This window comes from Arvicanthis niloticus, chromosome 11, assembly GCF_011762505.2.
Source record: "Arvicanthis niloticus isolate mArvNil1 chromosome 11, mArvNil1.pat.X, whole genome shotgun sequence".
Lineage (NCBI taxonomy): Eukaryota > Metazoa > Chordata > Mammalia > Rodentia > Muridae > Arvicanthis > Arvicanthis niloticus.
In genome coordinates, this window is record NC_047668.1 from 40,967,101 (window position 1) to 40,993,057 (window position 25,957).

General features: G+C 42.1%; 1 protein-coding gene across 17 annotated transcripts in view; it reads right to left on the minus strand.

Annotated features, from left to right (window-relative positions):
- Window positions 1–25,174, minus strand: part of Kidins220 (kinase D interacting substrate 220) — an 82,541-nt gene extending 57,367 nt beyond the window's left edge. For 10 of the 17 annotated variants that reach the window (XM_076942069.1, XM_076942068.1, XM_076942067.1 and 7 more), the window contains exons 1-13: window positions 25,017–25,170; window positions 20,791–20,931; window positions 16,186–16,284; window positions 14,876–14,974; window positions 13,748–13,846; window positions 12,998–13,099; window positions 10,416–10,514; window positions 7,631–7,828; window positions 5,277–5,375; window positions 4,008–4,106; window positions 3,434–3,532; window positions 1,185–1,362; window positions 210–374 (exon numbers count right to left, since the gene is read on the minus strand). In XM_076942069.1, coding sequence (XP_076798184.1) covers window positions 210–374; window positions 1,185–1,362; window positions 3,434–3,532; window positions 4,008–4,106; window positions 5,277–5,375; window positions 7,631–7,828; window positions 10,416–10,514; window positions 12,998–13,099; window positions 13,748–13,846; window positions 14,876–14,974; window positions 16,186–16,284; window positions 20,791–20,898 — 1,444 coding nt within the window. In that variant the 5' untranslated portion in view covers window positions 20,899–20,931; window positions 25,017–25,170. Of the gene's footprint in view, window positions 1–209; window positions 375–1,184; window positions 1,363–3,433; window positions 3,533–4,007; window positions 4,107–5,276; window positions 5,376–7,630; window positions 7,829–10,415; window positions 10,515–12,997; window positions 13,100–13,747; window positions 13,847–14,875; window positions 14,975–16,185; window positions 16,285–20,790; window positions 20,932–24,991 lie in introns of all 17 variants that reach the window. The other 7 variants (XM_034513832.2, XM_076942063.1, XM_076942066.1 and 4 more) reach the window with 4 other exon arrangements.
- Window positions 25,175–25,957: the final 783 nt, after the last annotated feature.

The window sequence follows — 25,957 nt, forward strand, 5'->3', positions numbered from 1 at the left end:
GTGGGAAGAATCTATGAAATGTACTACCAAGGGCTGTACTCCATATAGTCTACAGCTGGACCTGATTTACAAAGAAAACTCATGGGAGGATCAACTAGAAGAGAAATGCCAACCAGCGCAGCAGACTGTGAAAGACAGCTGCTCACAGAGCTTTCCTGCAGGACAAAAGGCTGTAAAGCATAGCAAGGCCTCACAAAGCACGCCTTTACCTTCCAGCTTCTTGAGTAAGAACGATTTCCCACTTCCCCACTGTGCATACAAGCCCACACAGATGGGTGGTTGCATGGTGGGCTCACTGAGAATGTCTGCCAGGGCACTGCTATACAAATCATAACCAAGCATGTCACCGTCTGTTTCCGTAGGAGACAAGTGTCCTGTAATTAGAAGCATGCCACATCCTTACATTAAACTTTGATATAACTGTATATTGGGGATTGGGGGCGGGGGCAATCTTATCCTGAGCATTTAAACCTGCATAAAACAGCTTCAGAGATTCTTACACAAATACTATATTTCGAGGAACATAATAAATCTATGATAATATATCTATTAGTTAATGATAAGATACATCATCTTGAAGTACAGCAAAGAAAAGAAGTGCTGGCGAACTATGCTTTCTTCTCTGTCACTCATCACACACTCCAGGGCGGGGACGCAGGCCAGCAGTAGAGCACTTGTGGGCATGCATGAGCCTTGAGTGCAAGTCTTAGAACCACGGATGGGAAAGAAGCTCAAGACCATTTCAGTTCTAGAAATATTTAAGTACATACACTATAAAGTGTATTACTAAAGAATACAATAGATAAGCAAGGACAAAATAATTCTTTGCAGAAAGGTTTAATGTCTCAGCTACCAATTCCTCTTAAATAAAGACAATTTTTTTTAAAGTCATGAGAGTATTGTTTTAGATGAAAAGCCAAGAAGTAAAAGGAGCTGGAGATAGCTCAGTAGTTAATAGGGCTTCCTGCTCTTCCAGATGACACAAGCTGGTTCAAGCATCCACACTGTGCAGTCCAGAATGGCCTATAATGCTAGTTCCAGGGGATCCAACATTCTTTTATCCTTTCTAGGTGCAAGCACCTGTGCGCGCGCGCGCGCGCACACACACACACACACACACACACACACACACACACACAATTGTGTATGTATAGGCTTAGTCAGGGACAAAACCCATCACTTACTGGCTCCAAATATTTGCGTTAAAATGCTTTTCTGGTGGCTGCAGTCGATGTTGTACGGAGTTTCGCCAGCTTTGTTGGGCCTGTAAAGTAACCGCCCATCTTTGGGGTTCCTTAAAAGAAGTTCCGCCAGTTTCCGGCTCCTCCCTCGGATGGCAATGTGCAGGGGAGTGTCACCTTTCTGTAAAATGGCAACACAGGCTGAACTTGCTTGTTCTCAAAAGCAGCTCTGAGCAACACTTTTTATGTCTCTACAAAGCAGGCAATTTGGAGGTTTACATTTTTTATAAATTTGGATCTCTGTATTCTTCACAGTTCCTTTCCCTAGACCTGTACAAGCATTTCTCAGAAATATCTCCTTCCCACCTCCACCTCTGGCTTCTAGAATGCAGTTTCTCTCCCTGCAGCTCACTTTTGTCATGCATGCCTCCCAGGCCAGGACCTCCTCCTCAGCACCTCTGTGTCCACCAGAGCAATCACTGACCAAGGACATCAGCAGCTTTCCTCAACTAGTCAATACTCTAGTTCACATCTTTCTTCTACCAGCCTTCATGCCAGTACTCGGCCATCCTGATCAATCCCAGCAGCCCCTTTGTCAAGCGCCTGCTGCTCTGAACCCTTGATGTCACACCTCTCCTCAGCACTACAGAAGCTCCTGGGTTCCATCTTCCACTCCCTACATTGTCTGCCTCTTCCCTATGAGACTCTTCAACCACATGAGAAAACTAAGAAAACTCACAGTTGTTTTCTCCTAAAAATTTAATTTTAATATATGCATATGAGTAGTCTTATAAAATATAGGTATACTGTGTTTTTAAAAAAAACAAACCAACCAACTAACCAACCATGTATCTCACAAGGCTGGGTACAAAGCAACCCCATGGACTGTCACTGCCTTCATCTCCCCTGCTGTAGCACATACTGGACATGGACTTCCTGTGTGGAGGAAGCCTGAGGACACTTCCATGTGTCTACCTATCTTTTTGCTCTTGAAATCTCATTATAGGCTATAGAACCTTCTGAGCTTACTTTAAAGGTTTTTTTGGTTTTTTTTTTTTTTCATTTGATTCTCTCTTAACTTTTAAAAAAATATTGCCAACCCTTTTCTGGTTCTACTTACAGTCCAGTCATTAGCTCCTCTCAGTCTGCCCTCTAACTATTCCTCATCCTATTCTTCCTCCCCCTTCTCCAAGATGTCCTCACCTTCCCCACCCCCATACCATCAGGGGTCCCCACTCTGAGGTGCATCTTCTCTGAGGCCAAACCAGGCAGTCCTCTGCTGTCTATGTGTCAGCAGCGGGCTCACATCAGCTAGTAAATGTTGCCTGGTTGGTGTCTCAGTGTCTGAGAGATCTTGGGGATCCAAGTTAGTTGAGACTGCTTGTCTTCCCATGAGGTCACCCTCCTCCTCCTCAGCTTCTTCCAGCCTTTCCCTAATTCAGCCACAGCAGTCCCAGGCTTCTGTCCATTGGTTGGGTGCAAGTATCTGCATCTGACTCCTTAAACTGCTTGGAAAACTTGCAGTTGTGAAGGACCTCCCCAGTCGGCCTAGTGCTCCATTTACCACTTCACCAACGTTCCCTTGAAGCAACCCTTGATGTCCAAGTTAGAAACTGAGTCCCCAGCTCTCACCTACACTGACCCTCAGAGACACTAAATGTCTTTCCCATGGCTCCTGTGAAGGCCCTTATCTACATTTGTCAGAAGATAAAATGCTTCTGACTTTATGTAGCTGATGTCAGAAAAGAAAAAACCTTCATAACCAAGAATAATTATAAAACCAACACCACTTGCACACTCTAAGAGGTAAACCGACTGCTTTCATTGTTCTTTACACTTCTGTCTTCATCACTACCACCACTCCCACATCCTGCGCTAACCCCAAGTTCCCAACCCCATCCTAGATGTCTTGCCAGAGTCTTATCCCTCACTTCCCAGGGTCTGCTGGTCACAGTCCCCTGACTGTCTATCAGTCCTCCAACTCAACATATCCTAACTATCCAACTCCACTCCATGTCCTCTGGCCTGTGAGAAAACAAGGTATCCTCAGCACACAAAATCTCCAAAAAACATAAGCGAATTCACAAATATACTGAAAGTAAACACAGAACAAGATCAAACATCTTGCTTCCCAGTTTATTCCTGTGACACGGTCTATGCAAAGCCAGATTCAAGCCTCACACAGGCGTCACTCAGACACTAAAAGCCTGCCGGCACCTGAGCAGAGGCGCCGTGCACAGCTCCGCTCTTACCTTGTCCACAGCAGACACCCTGGCCCCCTTGTCCAGCAGCAGCTCCACCACTTCAATACTTCTCATCTTGGTGGCCTTTATCAGTGGCGTCTCACCATCCTGTGGGCACAGACAGTCCACATTTGAAATATTCCAAAGAAAACATAATTTACAAACTGACAAAACATAAAAACATATTTGAAATATTCCAAGGAAAACATAATTTACAAACTGATGCTTTTCCTTTCCCAACCAGTGAACTGTATGGAAATAGCTTTATATTACTAAGACACTTTAACCTTTTTATCAGAATTACAAATATACTTTCGTATAGGACACTTGCACACGCAGCTAACTACAACCACCAAAGTCTTGTATAGTTTCACATGATTTGAGTAAAATTAAAATGCCTGATATGATGGCTCACAGAGGTTGTCTAAAGTAAGTGTGTTCTGCATTCCAAACAGAACATAAAGAACACAGGGTGGCAACCTCTCCATGGTTTGTGACTAGCTGGCAGTGTGCTTCCTGACCCAGGCCATCACCACTACAAGGCTGAACTTATTCAGCTAACAGAACAAAGCGTGCGCTGTACCTTTGTGCATATTTCTGTATCTGGATTGCACTGCAGGATATCCCTCACCATTGTCGCATTTCCCTTCTCAACAGCCCAGTACAGCGCGGTCTTATTGTCCTGTAGAAGGAAAGAAAACCATGTGAGATGCAGTACTAAAAACGGCTATTTGTGAATGCAAAGTGGGATACTTATATTGGTGGGAAGTAATACCAATCTTCATGACATCTAGGATGTATTTCTGAGAAACTCTTCATGAAAGGATCCTAGAAAAATTTAGTCTTGCTTAAGTAAAACAGGAGTAAACCATAGAGCTGATAAGTTGTCTTCTGTTTCTGTGGTGCCTGACGGCGCTCAGGGACTCACACACTCTAAGCAGGCACTAGATCAGTGTGCCACATCCATGGCCCTAAAATACACTGTGTAATGCAGTCAGACTTCAGGGAGATAAAACAGGTTACAAGTCACCAATACCTGAACTCTGCTATGGATACGACATTATTAAATATGCTGGCCCAGTGAAGACAGTGAGTAGAAATGTGTTTCTGACAGACACAGGCGTTCTTTTTATAATTTGATTCACCTATATTTACCCTGGACCCTATACCATCTTGAACAGCTCCTTCAGCAACCTACCTGGCTACAAAACCAAACCTTTGATTCACACAGACCCGGAAAGCAGAGCTTCCAAACGTCAACTAAAAACTGATTTAAAACAGATGCACAAGACTGACAGACACAGAGTTGTCAGTAGTCTGAAACAGGTGATCTAGGGACCATCCATTAGTGAAAATATGGCTTTTAACTGTGAGCTGACTCATATAGCTGCCACACTAGGTTTCTTGTGTCAGCACTTCCCTAAGGGTTGTGGGCAGCAGCCTATGACGTGCACAAGCCGCCCAGCCCAGTCAACAGGCCAAAGCTATGTGCAGAAGCTCAGATACCAGAAATGGGGGTCAGCTCCCTTGGAGCGGAAGTTTAGGCCTCCTAGCATGGGTGTCCCCTCCAAGAGCAGCGAGCACCCTTAACCAGTTAACACCTCCAGCCCCTTGTTTCAGTTTTGAGATGGGTTTCACTACACAGCCTAGAATGGTGTAGAACTTTTTTACTTGTATCTGAGTTTAAGTGGACATTAATTCTGGAACTTTAGAATAGTGCCAGTAAAACATAACAACAGTACCACACAGCCAATGCATTAGGGCGTACATTTTTATCTCCACAGAAAGTAGGAGCAACATCCTGACTTCCTGACACACACATTCATGGTCACTGCAGTCTGAGTGCACATACCTGCCCTCTAATGTCTATGTCAGCGTATTTTTGGAGAAGTGCCCGAACAATTTCAACGTGACCACCTCTCACAGCACCAATCAATACAGTATCCCCACTCTAAAAGGACAAAAAACAAGGTCAGTTACTAAACAAATAATGCAGTTCTGAAATTAAGATTACTCATTTGTTAATGTAATAGATTTGTTCTAAAAATCTCTTTGAAAAAGACTATCACTAAAGTGAGATTTTTAATTAACTGATAATATCTGATATTAGCAACCTTCTAAGATACAAAGGACATTAGTCTTTAGAATAAGGACTCATGAAATCCCATGATGGAAACTTAAAAAGATAAATTACTCAGGTGGAATCTAGTCTCTTTGAAGACTTTTTCCCATCATACATATAATTGAAATCACAGGAAACCGACAGTTTGGATGTTACATAATAAATCCCCTTCAAAGACTGCCATATAATAAAAGCAACAGGCTCTTCAGTTGGGAGCATAAAGCTGGCATGCTGTTCTGACTCTAAAGGACAGCAGGGCTGGCCCCCAGACCAGTGTCTGTGGATACAGCCAGTGGGCAGTCACAGGCAAAGGGCATACAGGCTACTTCATCCTCCTGTACAGGAACTGTTCCAAGTTAAATACCTCACAAGCACAGTTCCTCAGATGACATTCATCCAGCAACAGCCATTTTGAATCACAGCTTCCCACTACTTCAAATACTAATTCTGCCATGGGCTCAGGTATCTTGTCATTGTATTGCTAACCAGCAGATCAGCTGGAGACTTCTGTGCTAATGAGCTGTTGCCTGCTTCCATTCTGAGGACCCAACATACTAGGAGTCAATTATTTCTTGAGGGTTCTAAGTCTAGCATTGTGGCGTAGTCTTTTAGCTGCACCACAAACAGCATACATAGAGCCAAGGCAGACCAGCTATAGTTAGAATGTTAGCATCAGAGTGGGTGAGGACCCGTACACGGGTAAGTAAACCATTTTCCTGTTACAGTGTGCCAGGTACCATTCTAGGTCCTGGAAAACAAGAAGATAAGGTCCCAGTTGTAAGCAAATTTACAGTCTAATAGAAGACAACATACAATTAAAATAAATACACTAAAACAAACACTATGCAAATAAAATAGCATAACTGAGCAAAAGTACTGAGGAGGCCCTTTGGACTGGAGAGCTAACTAAGGATGACCTCTCCAATTAGGTAGTGTAAGTAGATGCAGAGTGACAAACTGGAGTCACCATGTGTAGGCAACATTCTCGACTGAAAGCACAGCTGGTACACACAGCCATACCTCACAGCAGGACAAGAACATGTGCAAAGAAAAGAAGAGACTTAATAGGGCTGCCACCTTCTAAATGGGGGAGGATGGCACAAAATGAGGACAAGGGCTCAAGTAAGGACACTGACGTGCAAGGTCTGTATACTACAAATGTCGAACATATCCAAAGTGCAAGAGCAAGCCTTGGGTGACTTCAACAAAGGAGTGCATGCACTCAACAACAAGCAGAGGTAAAGCAGAGGCAACAAAGAATCTGTTATGATCCCTCTTAAAAACAGGAGAGGGTGGCTTAGGTTAGGGAGACAATGGTGGTGATGAAGCCAGATAAAGGGCAAGTTTCACATCGAGTCAACAGAACTGCATGGGGTAGGGAAAGGACAGGGAAAGCATCAGAGTGGGTAGTGGGCCCATCTGCTGAGACAGAGAAAATGGAGGAAAAGCGGTTTGCAGTAGTAAAAAGACAAGACAATCCCACTTCCATTTTATTTTGCTCTAAGTTTTTAAAAGCTCACTAAATATACATTCAAGTGGAATGTTCTGAACACATATGTGAAACCTCAGAGAAGTCAGGCAAGAGAAAAAACTCTTAAGTATAAAGGTACTACCTAGGTCCTGGGACAATGAATACCATGAGATATAAAAACACCATAGGGACACTCATCAAAGAGAGTTACAAACTAACCATGTGTGTGACATTCCCAGGAACAGAACTATCTGACAAAAATAAACAAGAACATTCTTTAACAAGACTGGAAATTCTAATTTATTAGTTTCAAAGGTAGGAATAAAACTTCTCTTAAAACAATTTCATATCAGCCAGGCGGTGGTAGTGCACACCTTTAATTCCAGCACTTGGGAAGCAAGGGCAGGCGGATTTCTGAGTTCGAGGGTAGCCTGGTCTACAGCATGAGTTCCAGGAGAGCCAGGGCTACACAGAGAAACCCTGTATCAACCCCCCCCCCAAAAAAAAAAAAAACCAAGTCCATATCATAGGTGAAGAGTCTTGATGATAAGGAGTCACTAGCTAATTTTCTGTCTACTTCCCCACCACCCACAAATCTGAAGTAGGCCCCTACCCTGTCAGGTATGTTCACGTATGTTCCGGCGTCCAGCAGATCCTGCACAATCTCTATATGTCCCTCCTTTGATGCAATCATCAGGGCTGTGTTTCCATCCTTGTCAGTTAGGTTCACATTTGGATTCCTTTTCAAAATCTCTTTCACTGACTGTGTGTAGCCTCCCTTCACTGCCACAATAAGTGCAGTCATCGAATTCTTAGAAAGAAAAACAAAGAAATTACTGTGCTCTAGAAAACATAGTATGCATACCATAATCAGAAAACTATTTTCAAACAGGTGAGCTATTTGCACTTGCTAGAGAGATGATTCAGTGGTTAAAAACTTTTGCTGTTCTTACAGAGGACCAGAGTTTGATTCCCAGCACTGACACTGGGTGACTCATAACCACCTGTGAGTAACTCCAGCTCCAGAGAATCCAACACCCTCTTCCGGCCTCCGCAGGATCCCCCACTCACATGCATGCATCCACAGGCAAACACAGGCACATACATATAAGTTTTAAAGTATAAATCACATTTTAACAGTTGGTGGTGCATTGAGCACACTAGGTAAGGGCTCTCCCACTGTACCACTCCTCCAGTCACTAGGAGTTATTTCTGACAAGACCAGCAAGAAGGCTCAGTTGTACAGACACTGGCTTCCAAGTCTGATGGTCTCCATTTGATCTTCACGATCCATGTGGTGGAAGGAGAACCAACTCCCACAGGTTGTCCTCTGAATGCCACATGTATATAGTGGTATACATGTGCCCTCTTCTAATATATAAATAAACAAATGTATTTAAATTTTTAAAGTTATTTCTGACACAATGCCAATATAACCAGATATTTGCCAAAAGTGGCTGGAGGCATATGTTCAGGTGTTTTAAAATTGTTTTTTCCATTTTTTTCTTGTGTGCTTATTTAAACATATGTGCATGTAGAGATCAAATCAGTCTTACAAGTTCATCTTCTCTTTGCCTCACATGAGTCCCAAGGACAGAACTCAGGTCACCATGCTTTATCCACTGAACCCAAGCCATTGGTATTTTCAGTTTCTGAAGATACACAACTTCTGTTATGTAATGTATGGACTATCTGGAATTGAGTTCTTTTGATGATGACCTGCACTGGATTGACATGCAGCGAACAAACCCTTTCACTGATGTGACAAAGCTGAAAGACAGACTTAAAATTCAATACTTTCTAATTTAAATAACCCAAAGTAAAATGGATCAAACTTGAAACTAAGAATTTCTTATATAAAGCATGTAGAGAAAAACCACCAACAATGAATTAAGAATTAGAGCATTTCGTTTAATAAATGATCTTTAACAGTTGCCAAAAGCCCATTAAAATATGCTAAGTAGTCATTTAAAATGCTGGACACCTTCCTGACATACTAAATACAATCCTCATCATCAAGTCATCACAATAACCAACCACTCATCTGCTTCATAACTCAGGGGAGGTCCGTGGAGCCACTTCTCCCACCATGGAAGAGAAAAACGTGGATGCCATTGATCTAGGAAGTCAGATAGGAACTACAGTTTAACTTGGCTTCCAATGTCCAGAGATCTGGTGGTATCTCCTCTCAGACTCCATCATGTGCTGTCTAACTTAATATAATACCAGTAGTAGTCTTTAGTACCTTAAAACTGCTTGCTGCCCCAAATAAAGGTTCCTGACATATTCCTGGAACCTTTAAGAAAAAGCTATTTCTGTGAGACTCTCATGGCTCCCCAGCACTCTTGGCAAGGATGAGATGCACACCTAGTGGTCAATAATAAACTAGTAACTGGTAGTCGGTTAGATTCAACTCCATTTTTAACCTTCTTAACAGTTCACTTCTGACTTCCTCTGTCTGTTTATTGAGAGGAAAAAAAAATAACTTAAAGACCCCACCAAGTCTAACATCGCCTTACATTGTTAAGGAAAAGGCATTTTAATGGAGCATGATGTCTGCCCACAATTACAATTAAAAATTAGCTTGGCACAGTGGCATACACCATTTGTCCTAGCACTAAGGAGGCAGAAACAGGAGGATCACTGGGAGTTCAAGACCAGCTTGCTATAGTGAGACCCTATTTAAAAAAAAAAAAAAAAAAAAAAAAAAAAAGAGGGGTGGGGGTTAGCTAAAAGGGGGGAAACTACTTGATCTAAAGAATTTTTTAGTTTTTAAGATTAGTAAAAATTTATTTGTAATGGTTTCAGTTTCCCAAAATGTATGAATATTAACAACAGATTCTCAAAGGCAAATATTCAGTATGTTTATATATATATATATATATATATATATATATATATATATATATATATATTATTGCATCATTATTTTCAAAGTTAGTAACACTTAAGAAATCTCAGCATGGGGCTGGAGAGATGGCTCAGAGGTTAAGAGCACTGACTGCTCTTCTAGAGGTTCTGAGTTCAATTCCCAGCAACCACATGGTGGCTCACAACCATCCGTAATTGGATCCAATGCCTTCTTCTGGTATGTCTGAAGACAGCGACAGTGTACTCATATAGATAAAATAAATAAGTCTTAAAAATATTTTTAAAAAAAGAAAGAAAAAAGAAATCTCAGCACTTGGGAGGCAAAGGCAGGAAGCTTATGAGCTCACTGAAAGCCTGGACCACACAGTGAAGTCCTATCTCCAAAAGAAATCATTTAAGATCTAAATTATAAAAGAAATAATTTAAGAACTCCAGGGAATTTTTTCTAGGTTTGTACTAGCTTAAAATGTTCCCTTAAAGCACAAAGTTCCCTGTGCTAGAAGGGCTAGGAGAACACAGGTACTTACAGCTCCTTCTTGATCAACATCAGCTCCCATGGCCAACAAATGCTTCACACATTCCAAATGACCCTTCCGGGCAGCCCAGACCAGAGGGGTTGTTCCATACTAGGAAAACAGGTGATGAATTCACAATTACTTTCAGTCATGTACTAAAAGAAAGCAGCTTGAAATGAAGTTATATTTTGAGTATTCTTAGATAAGTATTTATATCAATCATAATTTTGGTCCTAGATTAAAAACCTATTTCCCTCGTCTTATTTGTCCTGAATAAATAGTCATTTTTGCATAAAATGTCTTTTGATGAACTTTATTCACTTTATAATCAAGGTAATCTTTCTACCACAGCCATACAGTCCCTAATTCTTATCAAGCATTCACTGCTTGCCAGACTTTATGATGTAATGGGAAGCTCACTGGTCTAAAGGTGAGCAAGCAAGTGTGGAGCACAGCTCAGACAACTGCACACACTTAGTTACGGCAGAAAGTCTTCATCACAGAACAGGCATAATCCACAACATCACATTTCCACATAAGAAAGTCACGCTCCACAACAAGGGTCAAAGTAACAAAGCTATCAAGAGGCAGAAAAGGCCAATCTTTAAACCCAGCAATCGAGAGACAGAGAAAGGCAGATCTCTGAGTCCAGCCTGGTCTACAGAGAGAATTTCAAGACAGCCAAACATACACAGAGAAACGCTGTTTTGAAAAACCAAAAACCCAAACCAAACCTAATCAATCAAACAAACAAAAACATGGATCCTCTAAGCTTTCAGATCTACACTATTAACCATAACCCTAGATCAACTTGTACCTTTGATATCTTCAGCCCAGAAACTGTTCAAAAGCACCCTTCATGAAACATGATCAGAAAGCATCAAGAACTATAAATCACACATAAAAGTAATGCTGCCCCTTGAGAAGTCTGCCAATCAATAGACATGTAAATACCCACAGTGACTTTTATGAACAATAAAATTTGTACATGGTCATAAACATTTAATAAACCCTGACAGTCTGTCCAGTAGGGATAAAAAAAAAAAGTCTTGGCTGGAGAGATGGTTCAGCAGTTAAGAGCACTGACTGCTCTTCCAGAGGTCCTGAGTTCAATTTCCAGCAACCTCATAGTGGCTCAAAATAATCTGTAATCTGATGCAATGCCCTCTTCTGGTGTGTCTGAAAAGATCAACAGTGTACTCACATACATAACATAAATTAAATTCCCTATTATTCCACACTCCCAATACAGTAAGAAGCCTCTAGTAAATATGACTGTAAGTATATAAAATGTAGCTAGTATGACTAAGAAACTGAATTTTTACTTTTACTTAATTTTAAATTAAATCTAAATAACTATATGTGATGTCTATGAATGACATCAGACATCTTCCAGACCACACTCTTAGAGACTGTGCCCCACAGTGCCCTTGATAGAAGGGTCCTCATGACAGCCTAACAAGGATGTGAGTACAGCAAGTGGGACTAGAAGCCTAACAAAAGGAGAAGGGTGTGAAGGAGAACAGTATTCTTGGTCACTGGCTCAGAGCAGGCTTAAGAAAATGGGTACCCACAGCTCACCAAGACACCCTTGACTGTATGAACCGGACATAAGCGCTCATCCCTTGAGCACCTATTGGATTTGTTGCCTCCTGAGAGACTGGTATATAAGAGTACATGCTAGAACGTCTGTTCTTTCTCTTTCCATCATGCTGGCCGGCTTACCCTACCCTAAGGAGCAGATAATCTCATTTATGTCATTACAAATAACTCTTGCTATGTGGTAGGGACTTCCTTACCTTGTTGTCTACTTCAGGTCTCCTCAGTTAGTGCTCAACCACCTCAGCAAATATCTCTACTTTTTCTCAAGTTCAAATTCTGGTCTTTCCAACTAAATGAAATGCTTTTGTGTATATACTTCCCACAGTCTCAGCACATAGTCCAGACAGGCTATCATCTGGTAATCCTCCTGAGGGCTAGGAATATCCATCTATGTTGCCTCTCCTGCATTCCAGATCCTGTTTCATCAGGACATTACTCAACCATCTCCTCCCCACCACATCCTCTCCTCCTGCTCCTCCATTTCTGTTAGGTCTCTATTTCAAGTCCTGGCAATTTAGGCTTTCCTTGCCCAACCATCTTTCTACCAGCCTTTCCTCTTAAGAGCCAATCACTGCCCTCCCTTCAATACTTCAGATGCAACTTACAGTTATTATTTCCAATCTCCACACCACCAGCTTTAGAATTCTAAGCACAAGAGAAAGAACTGAACCTGAATTGTAAGACTGCTGTCACACAAACACAGCATGCAGGACAAAAAAAAAAAAAAAAAAGGAAGAAGAGTTATAATAGAAAACTTCAAACAATAAAGACATGAGTTCATTAGCTCTGTCTTTCTTGAGAATAATTTAATGTAACAAATATCAAGAACACTTGGTCCATAACACAAATAAAAGACCCATCTATAACCTGTGAATACACAGGTAAAAATGTTGAAATACACAAATAAGTTACATTAGAGATGTTTCAAATGAAACTATTTATAACCTGGTGACCACAGCACAAGGAGAACCTGGGCGGACTCTGCGACTCACCTTGTCAGAGCAATTGACTTTCGCACCATTCTGCAGCAGAAGATGCACTATGTCGGCATGGCCTCTGCCCGCTGCCCAAATGATTGGGTAGACACTGTACTGCTGGGATCCACAGGGACGCACGAGGACGGGGGAAGAGGACAGTCTTTAGATGGTCATTTACAACACAAATTCACTAAGTAAATATCAGCAGAAGTAACACAAAGTAATGGTTTTTAAATCAAGTTAGAGACCATTCTCCATTTTAAGACACAAATACTCATATAACTGACACTAAGATGTGTTAAGCCTTAATAATACATATATTATTAACACATTTATTTTTGCAGAGTTAACTTATTGAATGTGGTTATCTAGCCAAAAGGAGAGATTAAGAAGTAGAATAAAAGTAAAAACTGTAGAAATGTACACAATGCACAGAAAAATAAAGCGTGTAGAAAAATGATATGGTGTCTTGGTAAATGTGTTTTCAAGAAACACAGAGTGAAAGTGCACAGACAAGGTAACTAAGAAATTCTTATCTCCTTTGAAAATGTTATACAATTATGGCTAACATTTGAGTTCAAAGATGAGAAAAAAACAGCATACAAAATTCTCATTGTCTTAAAATTCTCACTGGGTCTTAAAATAGCATTCTATATGACAGTATGAGCTGAAAGATCTCTATTTACTATGGTATAAAAAGCCTGCAGCATTCTGTAAGACAACTTACCATTCACATTAAAAATTCAGTTTTTTGTTAGTGCTTACCAAACCAGTGACACTTGGGTTGGCACCATGAGAAAGAAGCAACTGGACAACATCCGTCCTGCCTTTGTAGCACGCCCACATGAGAGCTGTCCACCCCCCCTAGAGAACAAAAAGGGCGTGTAAAACTATCATCCCCAAGCAAGTTACAATTTTAATCAGGCTCCCTCTATGTGCATCTTTGCAATACTACCATTTTATAACAATCATAGTCTTAAATTCTTAAGCTCCTCAGAAATATGCAAATGAACATGAACGGAATAAAATCTGCTAAGTCTATAAGTGATCAGGGCAAAGTCTGTGAACATCACAAGTTAGACTAGAGATGTTCGTGCTTCTAAGAGTCACTGTGACTGCTTACAGCCATAGTGCCCAGAAAGTAAGGAGAAGCAGAGAAGGGGGCAGGGGCCTAATATCTGGGGGGCACTTTACATCCAAGCTAAGTACAGTACTATCTCCCTAGGTTTGAAACATAAGATCATGTAAAATTGTTGTGTGGCCAGTCTACTGAAAGACAGAGCGACAGAAAACTGCAGCGACTTTAAAACGTCCACCCTGAGCACTCTGCGACACATCCCTGTCAGCTGAGGGATGGGATATGTGCTTCATGTGCCACGGCAGAGGATTTCCTTCCTTGCTTGGACTGCTGTTATGGACATCCTTATGCCCTTCCCAGATCATGACCAAACAGGAGGTAGGTGGTAACTACAGACCACATCCTGAGACATGCTGAGCTCATGGACAGCAGCCTGGACAGGTCGCATTTATAAATAAATCTACTAACATTCCAAAGCCTGTAACTTACCCAAAACATTTAAATTATCTGATGTATCTTTTAAATCCAATCCAAATGAAATAAGTTTTCTTGAAAGTACTAAGTTATGAATTATCAAAAAAAAATGAGCTGAGAACTTTTAATTCTTAGATAAACTGAAGTAATGACTATTCTAAACAACAGACACTGTAACACCAGTGTTTAAAAAGTTTTTGAGTCATTCCGACATCTAACCCCCAAGTCATAAAACACTTAAAGACCTTATCTCACAAATAAAGCAACAGACAAGGTTTCCTGTGCCTGTGTCACTGACAGGCACTCTCGGCTAACTGATGCCCCCGCAGAAGCGCACAGACCATGTCACGGTGCTCCAGACTGGCTCCACTTTTCAGCAGCTCCTCCACAATGTGGATGTGCCCCTCTTTAGATGCCGATATAAGCGCAGTCCAGTTATCCTTGAAAAGCATTCAAAATGGCATGTTTTAAATAAATAAATAAATAAGTTAAATAAAGCACAGCATTCCAAAGTGAGGATGCACCTCAATTTATAGCCCAAATGATCTTCCAACTGATACCATGTGAGCCACTCTAACCTCTGTGGAAATAAGGCAGAAGCTGCCTGAAGATGTCTCCTGCCTATGTCACCTGCCTTCCTGTCAGGACTATCTATCAGTGCAGAGAACAGCACCACAGCTGCTTGTCCAGGGTCTCCCTGGACCTCTCTCACATTCCATTTTGTAGAAAAAAGAGGCCACCAAAAAGCCTCAAGGGTGATACCGCAGCTAGCAACTGTTCCACAAATTAAAGAGCCTGCAATCTGCCACGAGGACACATTACAGGACAGAATTACAGTACAGATGCAAGTGGGAACATTAGAAAGACAAAGAACTATGGGAACAGAATTGCCCTAACTTTTACTTAGGGAGTGAATTAATTCAAATGATCACACCAGGGGTGGTGGCACACAGTTTAACCCCAGCACTGGAGAAACAGAGGGAGTCTCCACAATGAGACTCTATCTTTAAAAAAAAATTCAAACGGTCACTCAAAGCAAAAGAATGTAGCCATGTGCTTCTGAAAGTGACTCTAAGAACACTGGGAACTCAAAGGAAACTGGATGGTGATTTGTCCCTCAGAAGCAGTATCAGAGGGGACCATTACCAAGGAGCACTGTAAGTTATAATTACAGAGAATCACTTAACAGCATAGCTCATACATTGAAATATTTCCACAGATATGAGCTTCAGGGTTGCCATGTACATAGGAAAAACATGAGGTGCTGAAATATTCGGTTATAAGCAAAAAAAACTCTCCCGATTAAAAAGGCAAACAAACAAACATAACAACCAAAAAAACCCTATAGCACATTAGGCAAAGGTGAGATATATTTCAAAGCACTTTTAAAAATGCTTATTTGTTTATTTATCTATTTTGAGACAATGGCTCACTATGCTGCACTGGCTAGTCTGGAATTCTGTGTATATCAGGCTGGCCCGGAACTCAGAAACCTGCCTGCTTCTGCCTCCTGAGTGCTGGGATTGGGATTAAAGGCATACACTACTACATTCAGCCCTCAAAGTACAACTTTTCATCATTATTCTTTAAACATTTTCTATGAACAAATTAAAGAAAAGGAAGACTAATGAGTAAATGATTTTATGCATACCAGATCTTCCAGGTTGCAGTTGGCTCCATTCTTAATCAGTTCTTTCACTATTTCCACATTGCCCTGTTCAGCAGCTATCATCAGCGGCGTCTGGCCACACTGGAGGACAAACAGGACAGCAAGCTTAGCAGCATGGTGTGCTCTCCCCACGACACTGCTCGGCAGTACACTTACCTTTCCACAAAGGTGTGCAAAGCACTGCTGTGTTTCCTCTATCTCTTTACTCTGGCAACAGCTTTAAACCCATATGTTTGGCTTACTGATAATTTAAAAGTCATAAGCTAGTTAGGGTATACAGCTCACTAATGGGCACTTGCCTCAAATGTATAGGGTCCTGTGTTCAATTTCCATAAAAAATAAATATCAAAGCCATTAAAAATGTAACCCTTCCATAATATTAGTAGTATCTTTTAGGAACTATGAATTCATTCAGAATCAGTAAACACTCAGTACCAGGATCTGGCAAACAATTACCACAACATACACAAACTCTCACAATACCTATGGTAGCCTAATTTTCCAGACAGAATATGCTATACAATGACATTTTAATTCTACATGTTTTATCTCAGACAGAGACAGAGAGGATAAAAACTAGATGTTACACATAATGACTTGCACATACAGCTTAAGCCTTCTCTCATAACCTTAACTCATGAAGTATAGTTTCCACCTTCCAAAAGTGAACCAGAGATAGAGAGCTTCCTGGCCCAGAAAACAGGGGGCAGGGCCTGAGCAAATGGATCTGAGACAGAGCTCCAGCACCATGCCCCCTCTACTGCAAGCACAGCACAAACATGTTCTTTTCCATAGGTGTCAATCAAGACATGAACAGACTAGGAAGCACAAAATTAAGCCATCAGCCAGTGAACATCTAGTACTAGAGGCAGAAAGTAAACAAAGGGAAAAGTTTACACCAAAAACTAAGCTCAATTATATAAACATGTATGCATCTACCTACTATGTATTGATATGAGGGGAAAGACCTGTGACTTTACTTTTTAAATTATTTATCTTATGCATATTGGGTGTTTTACCTGTGTGCATATCTATGCACCACACGTGTGCCCAGTGTCCATGGAGGCTACCACTTCTCCGGCCTCTCCCAGCTGATTTTTATATGTGGTCCCCAAAGTTCCTAAAACTCCATACGGATAGAACACATGGCTACTATGTTTTTGTACTTAGTTGTTGGCTAAATGAATGAGTGGACAAAAATATCAAAGAATTTAAAAAATCTATTAGAAACAACAACAGCCAAATAAGCAAATAATTATAATTGGTAAACTTTAACAAATGCTATTATAAGGACAAGCAAGTAAAGAATTAAGTATAAATACTGGTGTAAAAGAAGTAGAAAGTAAATCACATAAACACTGGTATTCTTACAATTATGACATTAAATTATACGTGTGGCCATATCACTCAGTAGAGACTGAGGTACCATGCATGAATGGATCAATGGAAAAGTCTTATCATTTGACCATTAAATTTGTTAACTGACCATTCTAAAAAGCAATGTACAAAATGAGCTCACAGAAACTGTAGCAGCATGCACAAGACCTGGACAGGTTCAAGCCAGATGGGGTCCCAGAACTAAGAGGTCAAAGTAGACATAGCTTCTATATCTAACTAAGAAGTCACCACCAGTTGGTACCAGATTGGCAAAAGGAAAACCAGTTTTTTCCAATAGAGTGTCTGTAAGTGTTTCTGCTCCGATGGAAGGGTATCCTGGGACTTGGACACCCAGGAACCACACAGCTTTGAGGTGGAAGAGTATCCCAATGGATGCCTATCCTGAGACACAGGAGCTCAGAAACCTTACAACTCTGAGACTGCCTCCTTAGCACAAGCGGTGCAGCTCCCAGGGGAGGGTATCCCCAGCTGAGCTAAGGAGCTAAGCTTTCTGTCCTATCTTCTCTTCTTTGCTGCTTTTCTTCTCAGCTTCTTCCAACAGAGAGTCACTCCAGGCAGTAAATCTTATAAAGGAGATTTACTGAAAGGAATAATCCAAGAGGAGGGAGGAATCCAGAGTGGCTGTTGGAACAGAAACACTCACAGTGTCACTGAGTATACAGACCACAGTCCAGGGCAGGCCCTAGGCTCAGGAGTAACTGGTAACACAAAATTAACTCAAAGGTATTTCTGAGAACTTTTTGTTTAACTTTGCTTTGTTCTGGAATTTTGTTGTTGTTGTATTGGCTTTTTGTCTATTTGCCTTGATTTTTGTTTTTGTGGGGTTTTGTTTGTTTCCTGGTGGGGTTGTTTATTTGTTTGTTGCTTCTTGTTTTAAAAGAGAAAAAGAAGAAGGAAGATGAAGTTGAAGATGAAGGAAGGTAGAGAGCATCTGGGAGACACAGTCAAAAACGCTGTATGAAAACACACTCATGAGCAAGCAAGCCACATCACTGTTTGCTACGCAAATTAACTTCAACATTGCATGTATGATTCTGAGTCACACGACACATCAATGACTATACCACACACACCTCTGTCAGCTATAAATTTTTGGCATATTTACTATAGCATCCCTCTTCTTCTAATCTATCACGATTAAAGGCTCACAAGTATCACTGGTACAACACAGAAAAATTTACAGCCAAGAACCTGAATCCAAGTCCCCAAGGATGTGTAAATTTTATATAATAGTTTAAAATCACTCAGAAGAATTTTCTGGTTTTGGCATGACAGCTACACCTTAGTTCATAGCCCATGAAGTAGAATTTTTAAATGTATGTAAATACCTGTAAGACAAATAAAAAGGAGGTTTTCACCCAATTAACTGGAACTGCCTGCTGTGAGAAACTTAGGCAGACTTTCTCTTACATGAATTAGCGGCTGTCCCTAGTGTCTGCAGGGACAGGATTTCATTGGGAGGGGTTCCAAGCTCAACTAAAAAGCCCCAGATCATGACTGCTGCTGTGACACTATCATATCACCCAGTCTCTCAGGCAAGCTTTTCTCTTCTTGTCCAGTCCACAGGCAGAATGCTGGATGCTAAGATGGAGGAAGTGAAGGAACTGGCATTTTGTCACACATGCCCAAAAAAACAAAGGGAGCCTGGGTCCTCAGGGTGTCCTGAAGTTACCCTTGCTGCCTTAGAAAGGTTCTTCTAACTCAATAAGTGAGAAAAAATAAATCCTCACTTACCTAAACTTCAAAACCACACTAGCTAGAGAGTGTCAGGAAAGGCTGCCATCAAGTTTTATTAGATTCCTAAAGATAGAAGAGTTACCTTGTAAACTGAATCTTAAAGGCTATTTATAGATTCTGTTACTTCCTGTTCTACCAACCCAGCAAACACAGCTATAGAGATAAAGAAGAACTTTCTATCATGAGAACTGCATGCATCACTAAGTCTCTTCCATACGTAGGCTTACACACTCCACCTGATCCCAAGCCCACTGCTTTCTAAAATCAAAAGGATTAAAAACTCACTAACCTTCATTATTACTTGAATGTATCCCTCAAAAGTCACATGCTGGAAATTCAATACAACATAATTGGGTGGCAGTGACTTAAGGAGTCAACTAGATCACGGGAGCACAGACCTTCTGGGTAGACGTCATTCATGTGTGAGTGGGTTAGTAGTTGTAGCAATGAGATAAAAGGAGAGTGTGGCTCCCTCCCTTCTAATTCCCTTTTTTCACATCCTCTCTCACATACAGGTTGTCTTCTGCCATGTTGTGATGCAGCAAGAAGGCTGTCACCAAATGCCAGCCTTTTATCTTGGACTTCCTAACCTCTAGAACTATATAAGAAGACATTACCCAGCCTATAAAACTCCATTACAAATGCACATAAGCTAACCATGACACCTCTCCTCTATACTTACTGTGATCTCAGGCCCAAACACACCAAACCAAACCAGATAAAACCAAACACCATGCACCAGCTGAATTTCTCCTCAAGGAGTGTCCTCCTCTCAGCTCCCCCACAAGGCTGCAATGCAAACCCACCTACATACAATTCAACTGGTTTTTCTTCTAACTCCCAGGATCTCATTTCTGTTTTCTTAATGTGAATCAGACCTACAGAATCACTGCCATTAAAGAAGTCATCTCAGTGACTATATTCTTCTCCCAATAATGATAGTAAAACCAAAGCATTTGACATGCTCTCATTGAAACCCCCTTTAGAGTGTTTGTAAACACAGACAAATCTATTTCTTAAAATCTTGCTTCATTTTTTTAAGAAAGTGAAATGAGGTGCCGGAGAGATGGCTCAGAGGTTAAGAGCACTGACTGCTCTTCCAGAGGTTCTGAGTTCAATTCCCAGTAACTACATGGTGGCTCACAACCATCTGTAATGAGATCTGATGCCCTCTTCTGGTATGTCTGAAGACAGCTATAGTGTACTCAGATAGATAGATAGATTAGATAGATAGATAGATAGATAGATAGATAGACAGACAGATCTTTAAAAAAAACAAAACACAGACTAAAATACTTTCAACAGGAAGTCACATCATGATTCCGTCTGCTGGAGCAGGGGAAACTGCCTGCCTCTCCCACCTTCACTCACAGAACCCACCTTCACTCACAGAACAGAGCTGTGTACAGAGAGCAGTCTGTACATCCGTGAAGAGTTTAGTTTTAGCCTTACCTCATTCCTCTCATCTACATCTTTGCACTTCTCAAGAAGAGCTTTCAGAGCAGGAATATTCTCTTCTTCCACATAATTGATCACGCTCTGTGATATAAGAACCGACATTTTCACAGAAATCTAAGGCCGACTTTAATTCACCTGTAAAAACAAGTTAGACAAAATGTACATTCTGGTTAGAAATAAACTAAGTGGTTATCAAATATACTTCAGTTTTACCTTAAATGTGTTCAGACACACCTCCAATGGTACAAATATTTTAAAAATCCACACACCCCAACTGTCAAAATGCTGACAAGATGTCCTTTCCCCAGACTCGCAGTGCATATCTAACTCAATTCATCCAAACCCCAAGCCAGATGCACCCCAAGCTTCATCACCATCACCCCAAGCCACAGGGAAGTGGCACTATACCTACTACTAATCCACACCTCCGATCACAGGCTCACAGATGGTCTGGGTTGACTGTATCACTGTCCCATCATGCTGGATTTAGAGATGGCATTAGAACTTGCTGAGCTTGCTGGGCAGTGGTGGCACACGCCTTTAATCCCAGCACTTGGGAGGCAGAGGCAGGTGGATTTCTGAGTTCGAGGCCAGCCTGGTCTACAGAGCGAGTTCCAGGACAGCCAGGGCTACACAGAGAAACCCTGTCTCGAAAAACCAAAAAAAAAAAAAAAAGAAGAAGAAGAACTTGCTGAGCTTCCAGGACTTGACTAAGTTGATGCTGTAAGAAGCTAAGAATTCCGGGGTCCTTGACAGGGCTCATGTTTTATGTACTGGAAGTATGTCTACCTTGGGGGGGGGGGGGGCAGATACTATTATGGCAGTATATGAGTCCACGAAAATATAACTTTCTGGAAGAAGAACCACGAAGACCAGACAGGAACACAACAGGAGTTGCTAGGGTATAAGACAAAAGATGAGACATTGCAGAGGAATGCAAGAGAACTGGAGACTTAGTGGATATTCCCTCACTTGATTGTGCTGGTGTTATATAGTCACATGGACCTGTCAAAATTCAAAACCATACCCCAAAGGTACATTTATAGCATGTAGATTAATTATATCAATATGCCTTACTTTTCAAAAGTTAGTTGATCCAATAATTTCACATCTAAGAAGCAATTCTAATACAAAGAAAACTGCGGACAAAGATTCATAAGAACACAAATCTGAGGAGGAAGAGCACTTACTGCTCTTGCAAGGGATCTGGGTTCAGTTCCCTGCTCATAATCACTTACAACTTTAGTTCTAGGGGAGCCTGCTTCCCAGGCCACCTACATGCAAATGGAATACACAAACTCAGACAGATACACAAGCACACATATTTTAAACCTAGGGATATACAAACTGTGACAAATTTCACAAGGGATTGATAGACTGTCATCAAATGTTTCAAAACAAACTGTATTGACTGAAAATACTTCTGCTATATGAAAGGAGGGGTCTAGGAACTACACAAGCAGCATCACAACTTTTCACAATGCAGACACTGTTCGGCTAGAATAAAGCCCAGTATCACATCCTTGCATGGCACTCCTAGCTCTAGCTTTGACTCCCTTGCTTAAGCTGCCCCTTCTCCAATGTTCATCTCCTACTAGTTTCTCCTTCCCTTTATTCAGGCCGTCTTGTGTTTCCACACAAATGTTACCTGATCGGAGCACCCCACCCTCTAAGTATAAAACAGCTCTCACCTCCCACTGCTGTCACCATGCTGTAACTCAGCTTTATTCAGGATAGTGTTTAGCATGACTCAACATACCATTTACTTATTTAGCCTGCTTTTCCTATTCCAACAAGGAGTTCAGTAAGAATAAGGGCTCCGTTCACTGCTCAATGGCTAACAGTTGGAGAAGTGCCTGGCATATAGTAGAACCAACCCAGTGTTGGTAGAATCATGATTTTGCCCACGTTCATCAACCTGGAATGCCAGCATTTATACTCCCAATAAACCAAAACACATCCTGCATACAAGTGACAGCTATGGCTTCAAGCTTACAGTCTGTCTCCACTGATATGTCTCCAGAACCCATTACAGGCCTAGAACAAGCAGGATCTCATGAGAGAATGGTCAAGTTGAGTAACTACATAAACACATAAAGGATGCCTCTTCTGGGTGTCTTTAACCACAGAAAGGACCCCTGCCACCCTCAACAGCATGCTCTCTGCCACCAGTCACACAAAGGGCTATACTAATAATCTGTACATGTGACACTCAAAAGATAAGCTGGGCCAGTCCAGAACTGGAATTAAAACTGTCCAGGTCACTATTGATATAAAATCACAATCACCAGAGAATGAGCTTACAGCTATGAACAGAGAAAGCCTCTTCCTAAGTAAGACGGAAGTGTGGGGTCCCTGAAACACAGATCATGAAACTACCCAGTATCCTGACCTCTCCTAGCCCCTGGAAATGTCCTTTTCCCAAGGTTTCTGCTTATGCCTTCTAAACATTCAGGAATTCAGTAAAAGAAAACTGACACTTTTCAGCAAAATCTGGACGAGGGAACAACAGGATGGCACAAGATCATGGGAAAAATTATTTAGCAGTATACGCATGTACAATACAGACTAGGAAGAAAGAAAAAAAAAAGAATCAGAACACTAGGCATGAGTTAGGGACCAAGGAATCAGGCAACTGAAAGTGGAAAAGAAATGCAAGACATTAAGTTTAACAAAATACAATTCCCAATGTTTGAATTTGGGGGCAGAACAAAATATCCAGAGACATTCTAGATGAAAAGAATAATAAACAACCATGTGACTGGGAAAGAAAAACAATGTTAGTGTTGTCATAAACATCAGAGAAAGAGCACCTATTCGTGCTAATGAACTGGAGAGAGGAAGACAGGAGAGCTGGGAGTATCTGGGAAAGTCTAGGAAGGAAGGCAGCAGGCATTTAGGCCTGTCCCTTCGCACCAGCCACCCTGGTATTGACTGAGGCTGTGGGGTGCCCTTAAAGAGCTGGATTAGAGAATGATGTGGTGGCACATAGGCCTGGGAGGCAGAAGCAGGCTGATCTCTGTCAGTTTCAAGCAGACCAGGGCTACATATTAAGACCTATAGAAGGATGGAAGAAAGGAAGGAAGGAAGGGAGGGAGGGAGGGAGGGAGGGAGGGAGGGAGGGAGGGAGAAGATGAAGGAAGGAAAAGAGAGAAGGAAGGAAGGAGGGAATACAGAAAAGGAAACGAAAAAGAGAAAAGAAAAGAAGAAATTATGGAAATGAGATGCCAAAGAGAAGTCTGGAAACCATTCTCAAGAGTGTTTAAAAGGATTCTCAAACTGGTATGCAATTATTTGCCGCCTTACCCAAAGAGTCATTACCCATTTTGGCAGGCCTGTGGTGGAGCTCAGAAAAAAAATTTTTTTAACAAGGACCCCAGAATCAGTCTGATCAAGTAGATAAGACTGTCCTTGTAAAGCTTGAGAACAAAGAACACACCTTGCCATGGCATTTTCAATCTTGGCTCTGAACCAGACACCCAACCGCTCTTCAAAATAAAGTATGTATCTTTTCCTTTTAATGTAGCCGTCTTGGCTTGTTGTTTCTTTGTGGTGTCAAAAAAAAAAAAAAAAAAAAAAAAAGAGCGGGGACTAACCTATCACCTCCAAGAGGTCGTTCCTCAGCCACACCCCACACCAAGAAATGGGAATCTCTGAAAAGCAAAACCGCTGCATTTTTAGCAAGCACCTCTAGGGTGCAGAGAGCTCCACAAGCAGTTATTAATGAGAAAATGGTCTAAAATGGTTTAAACCTTTCTATACGTGAAGACAACCTAGAAAAAACAAATTCCCACAAAGCAAACATGGACGCGTTCTAATCGGGGTCTTGCCGGGTTTTTGCAAGGCGTTTAAAAGCCTGCACAGGACAATGGGGCAGTGGGTTCCGCGAAGAAAACACAGAAGAAAACAACTTCTGCTCCCTGGAAAGCAAAGCAACTGAGAAGGTAAGCCTCGGGGACTAAGTGATGGGTGTGACAGCAATGAAAGCGGCCTGGGCCTGGAGTCCCCGCCAGTGCCTACCGGAGAACGCCGCACCAGAGCGCCCGCGTTCCGCGTTCGGGCTGCACCGACCTCACCCTCTCGGCCCGGACGCCCCGCACCCAGCCTCGATCCCGGCCCCCTGCCCCTCTCCGGTGTCACCTACAGACTCGTCCCCCCTCCCCCGCGCCTCGGACCCTCCGTCGCCCTCCCTCACCAGACCTCTCCGCCTCCGCACTGACCGGGTCACGACCTGGCCGAGGACGGCGCCCTCGGCTCTGCAGAACCGGCTCGTAGCGCCGCAGACCTTGTCAGAGGACACAACGCCAAGAGCGCGCAGCTATTAGCACAGTGCCCGTACCACGCCCGGCGGCCATTTTCCTGAGACTCAGGAACTGACAGGTCACGTGGTCGTGTGGTGGGCGGTGCTTCGAGTGGCCACGCCTCCTGGACGGCAGTGTGGGAAGAGTGGCAGGTGCTGAAGTGGCTTGGACGGCCTTCCCTCTATTTTAAAGGAGTGGAAACATTGCTTCTTTGTTTGGTTTGGCTTCAGCTATTTTGTTTTGTTTGTTGTGTTTTGTTTTGCTTTGTTTTGCTTTGAGCCTCACACTTGCTATGTAGCCAAGGATGACCTCATGCTCCGGATCCTCCTGCCTCCACCTCCCAGCTGACCCAGCTAAATGAGTGTATTTTTCACAGTCTCCCCAGGCAATATTTTTCCCTGTCATTCACTCTTATGAATTAATTTATAACCCATTCCTGGTATTGTAAGCAATCATTCCGAAAAATAAACCACAGTTACAACTTTGGAAGTCATTGCCCACTGAAAGCCGCTTAGCTCCTTCTTCTAGGGTCCAGGAGCCCAAAATCTGCCTTCTCCATCATCAGAAGAGTGCACTGCCTCGGCAGATCTCCGTACTGCCTCCTTCCAGCTGACGACCCACCGTCTTCCCCGAAGCCCCCTCCCAACTGTGCTCTTCCCACCTCTGCAGAAGGTGTCTCTGGAAGGTCACCAAATGCTATTAACCAATCCCTGACCACCTATGCTGGATACCATCAGCAATCCCATCCTGGCAATGTTCCCTTCTTCGGTCAGGATACCAATTTCCTACTCTTCCAGGCATGGTACTCCTTCCCAGGTTCCACCTAACTTCATTACTTCAGAGTTCTAGAGTTCTGCCCA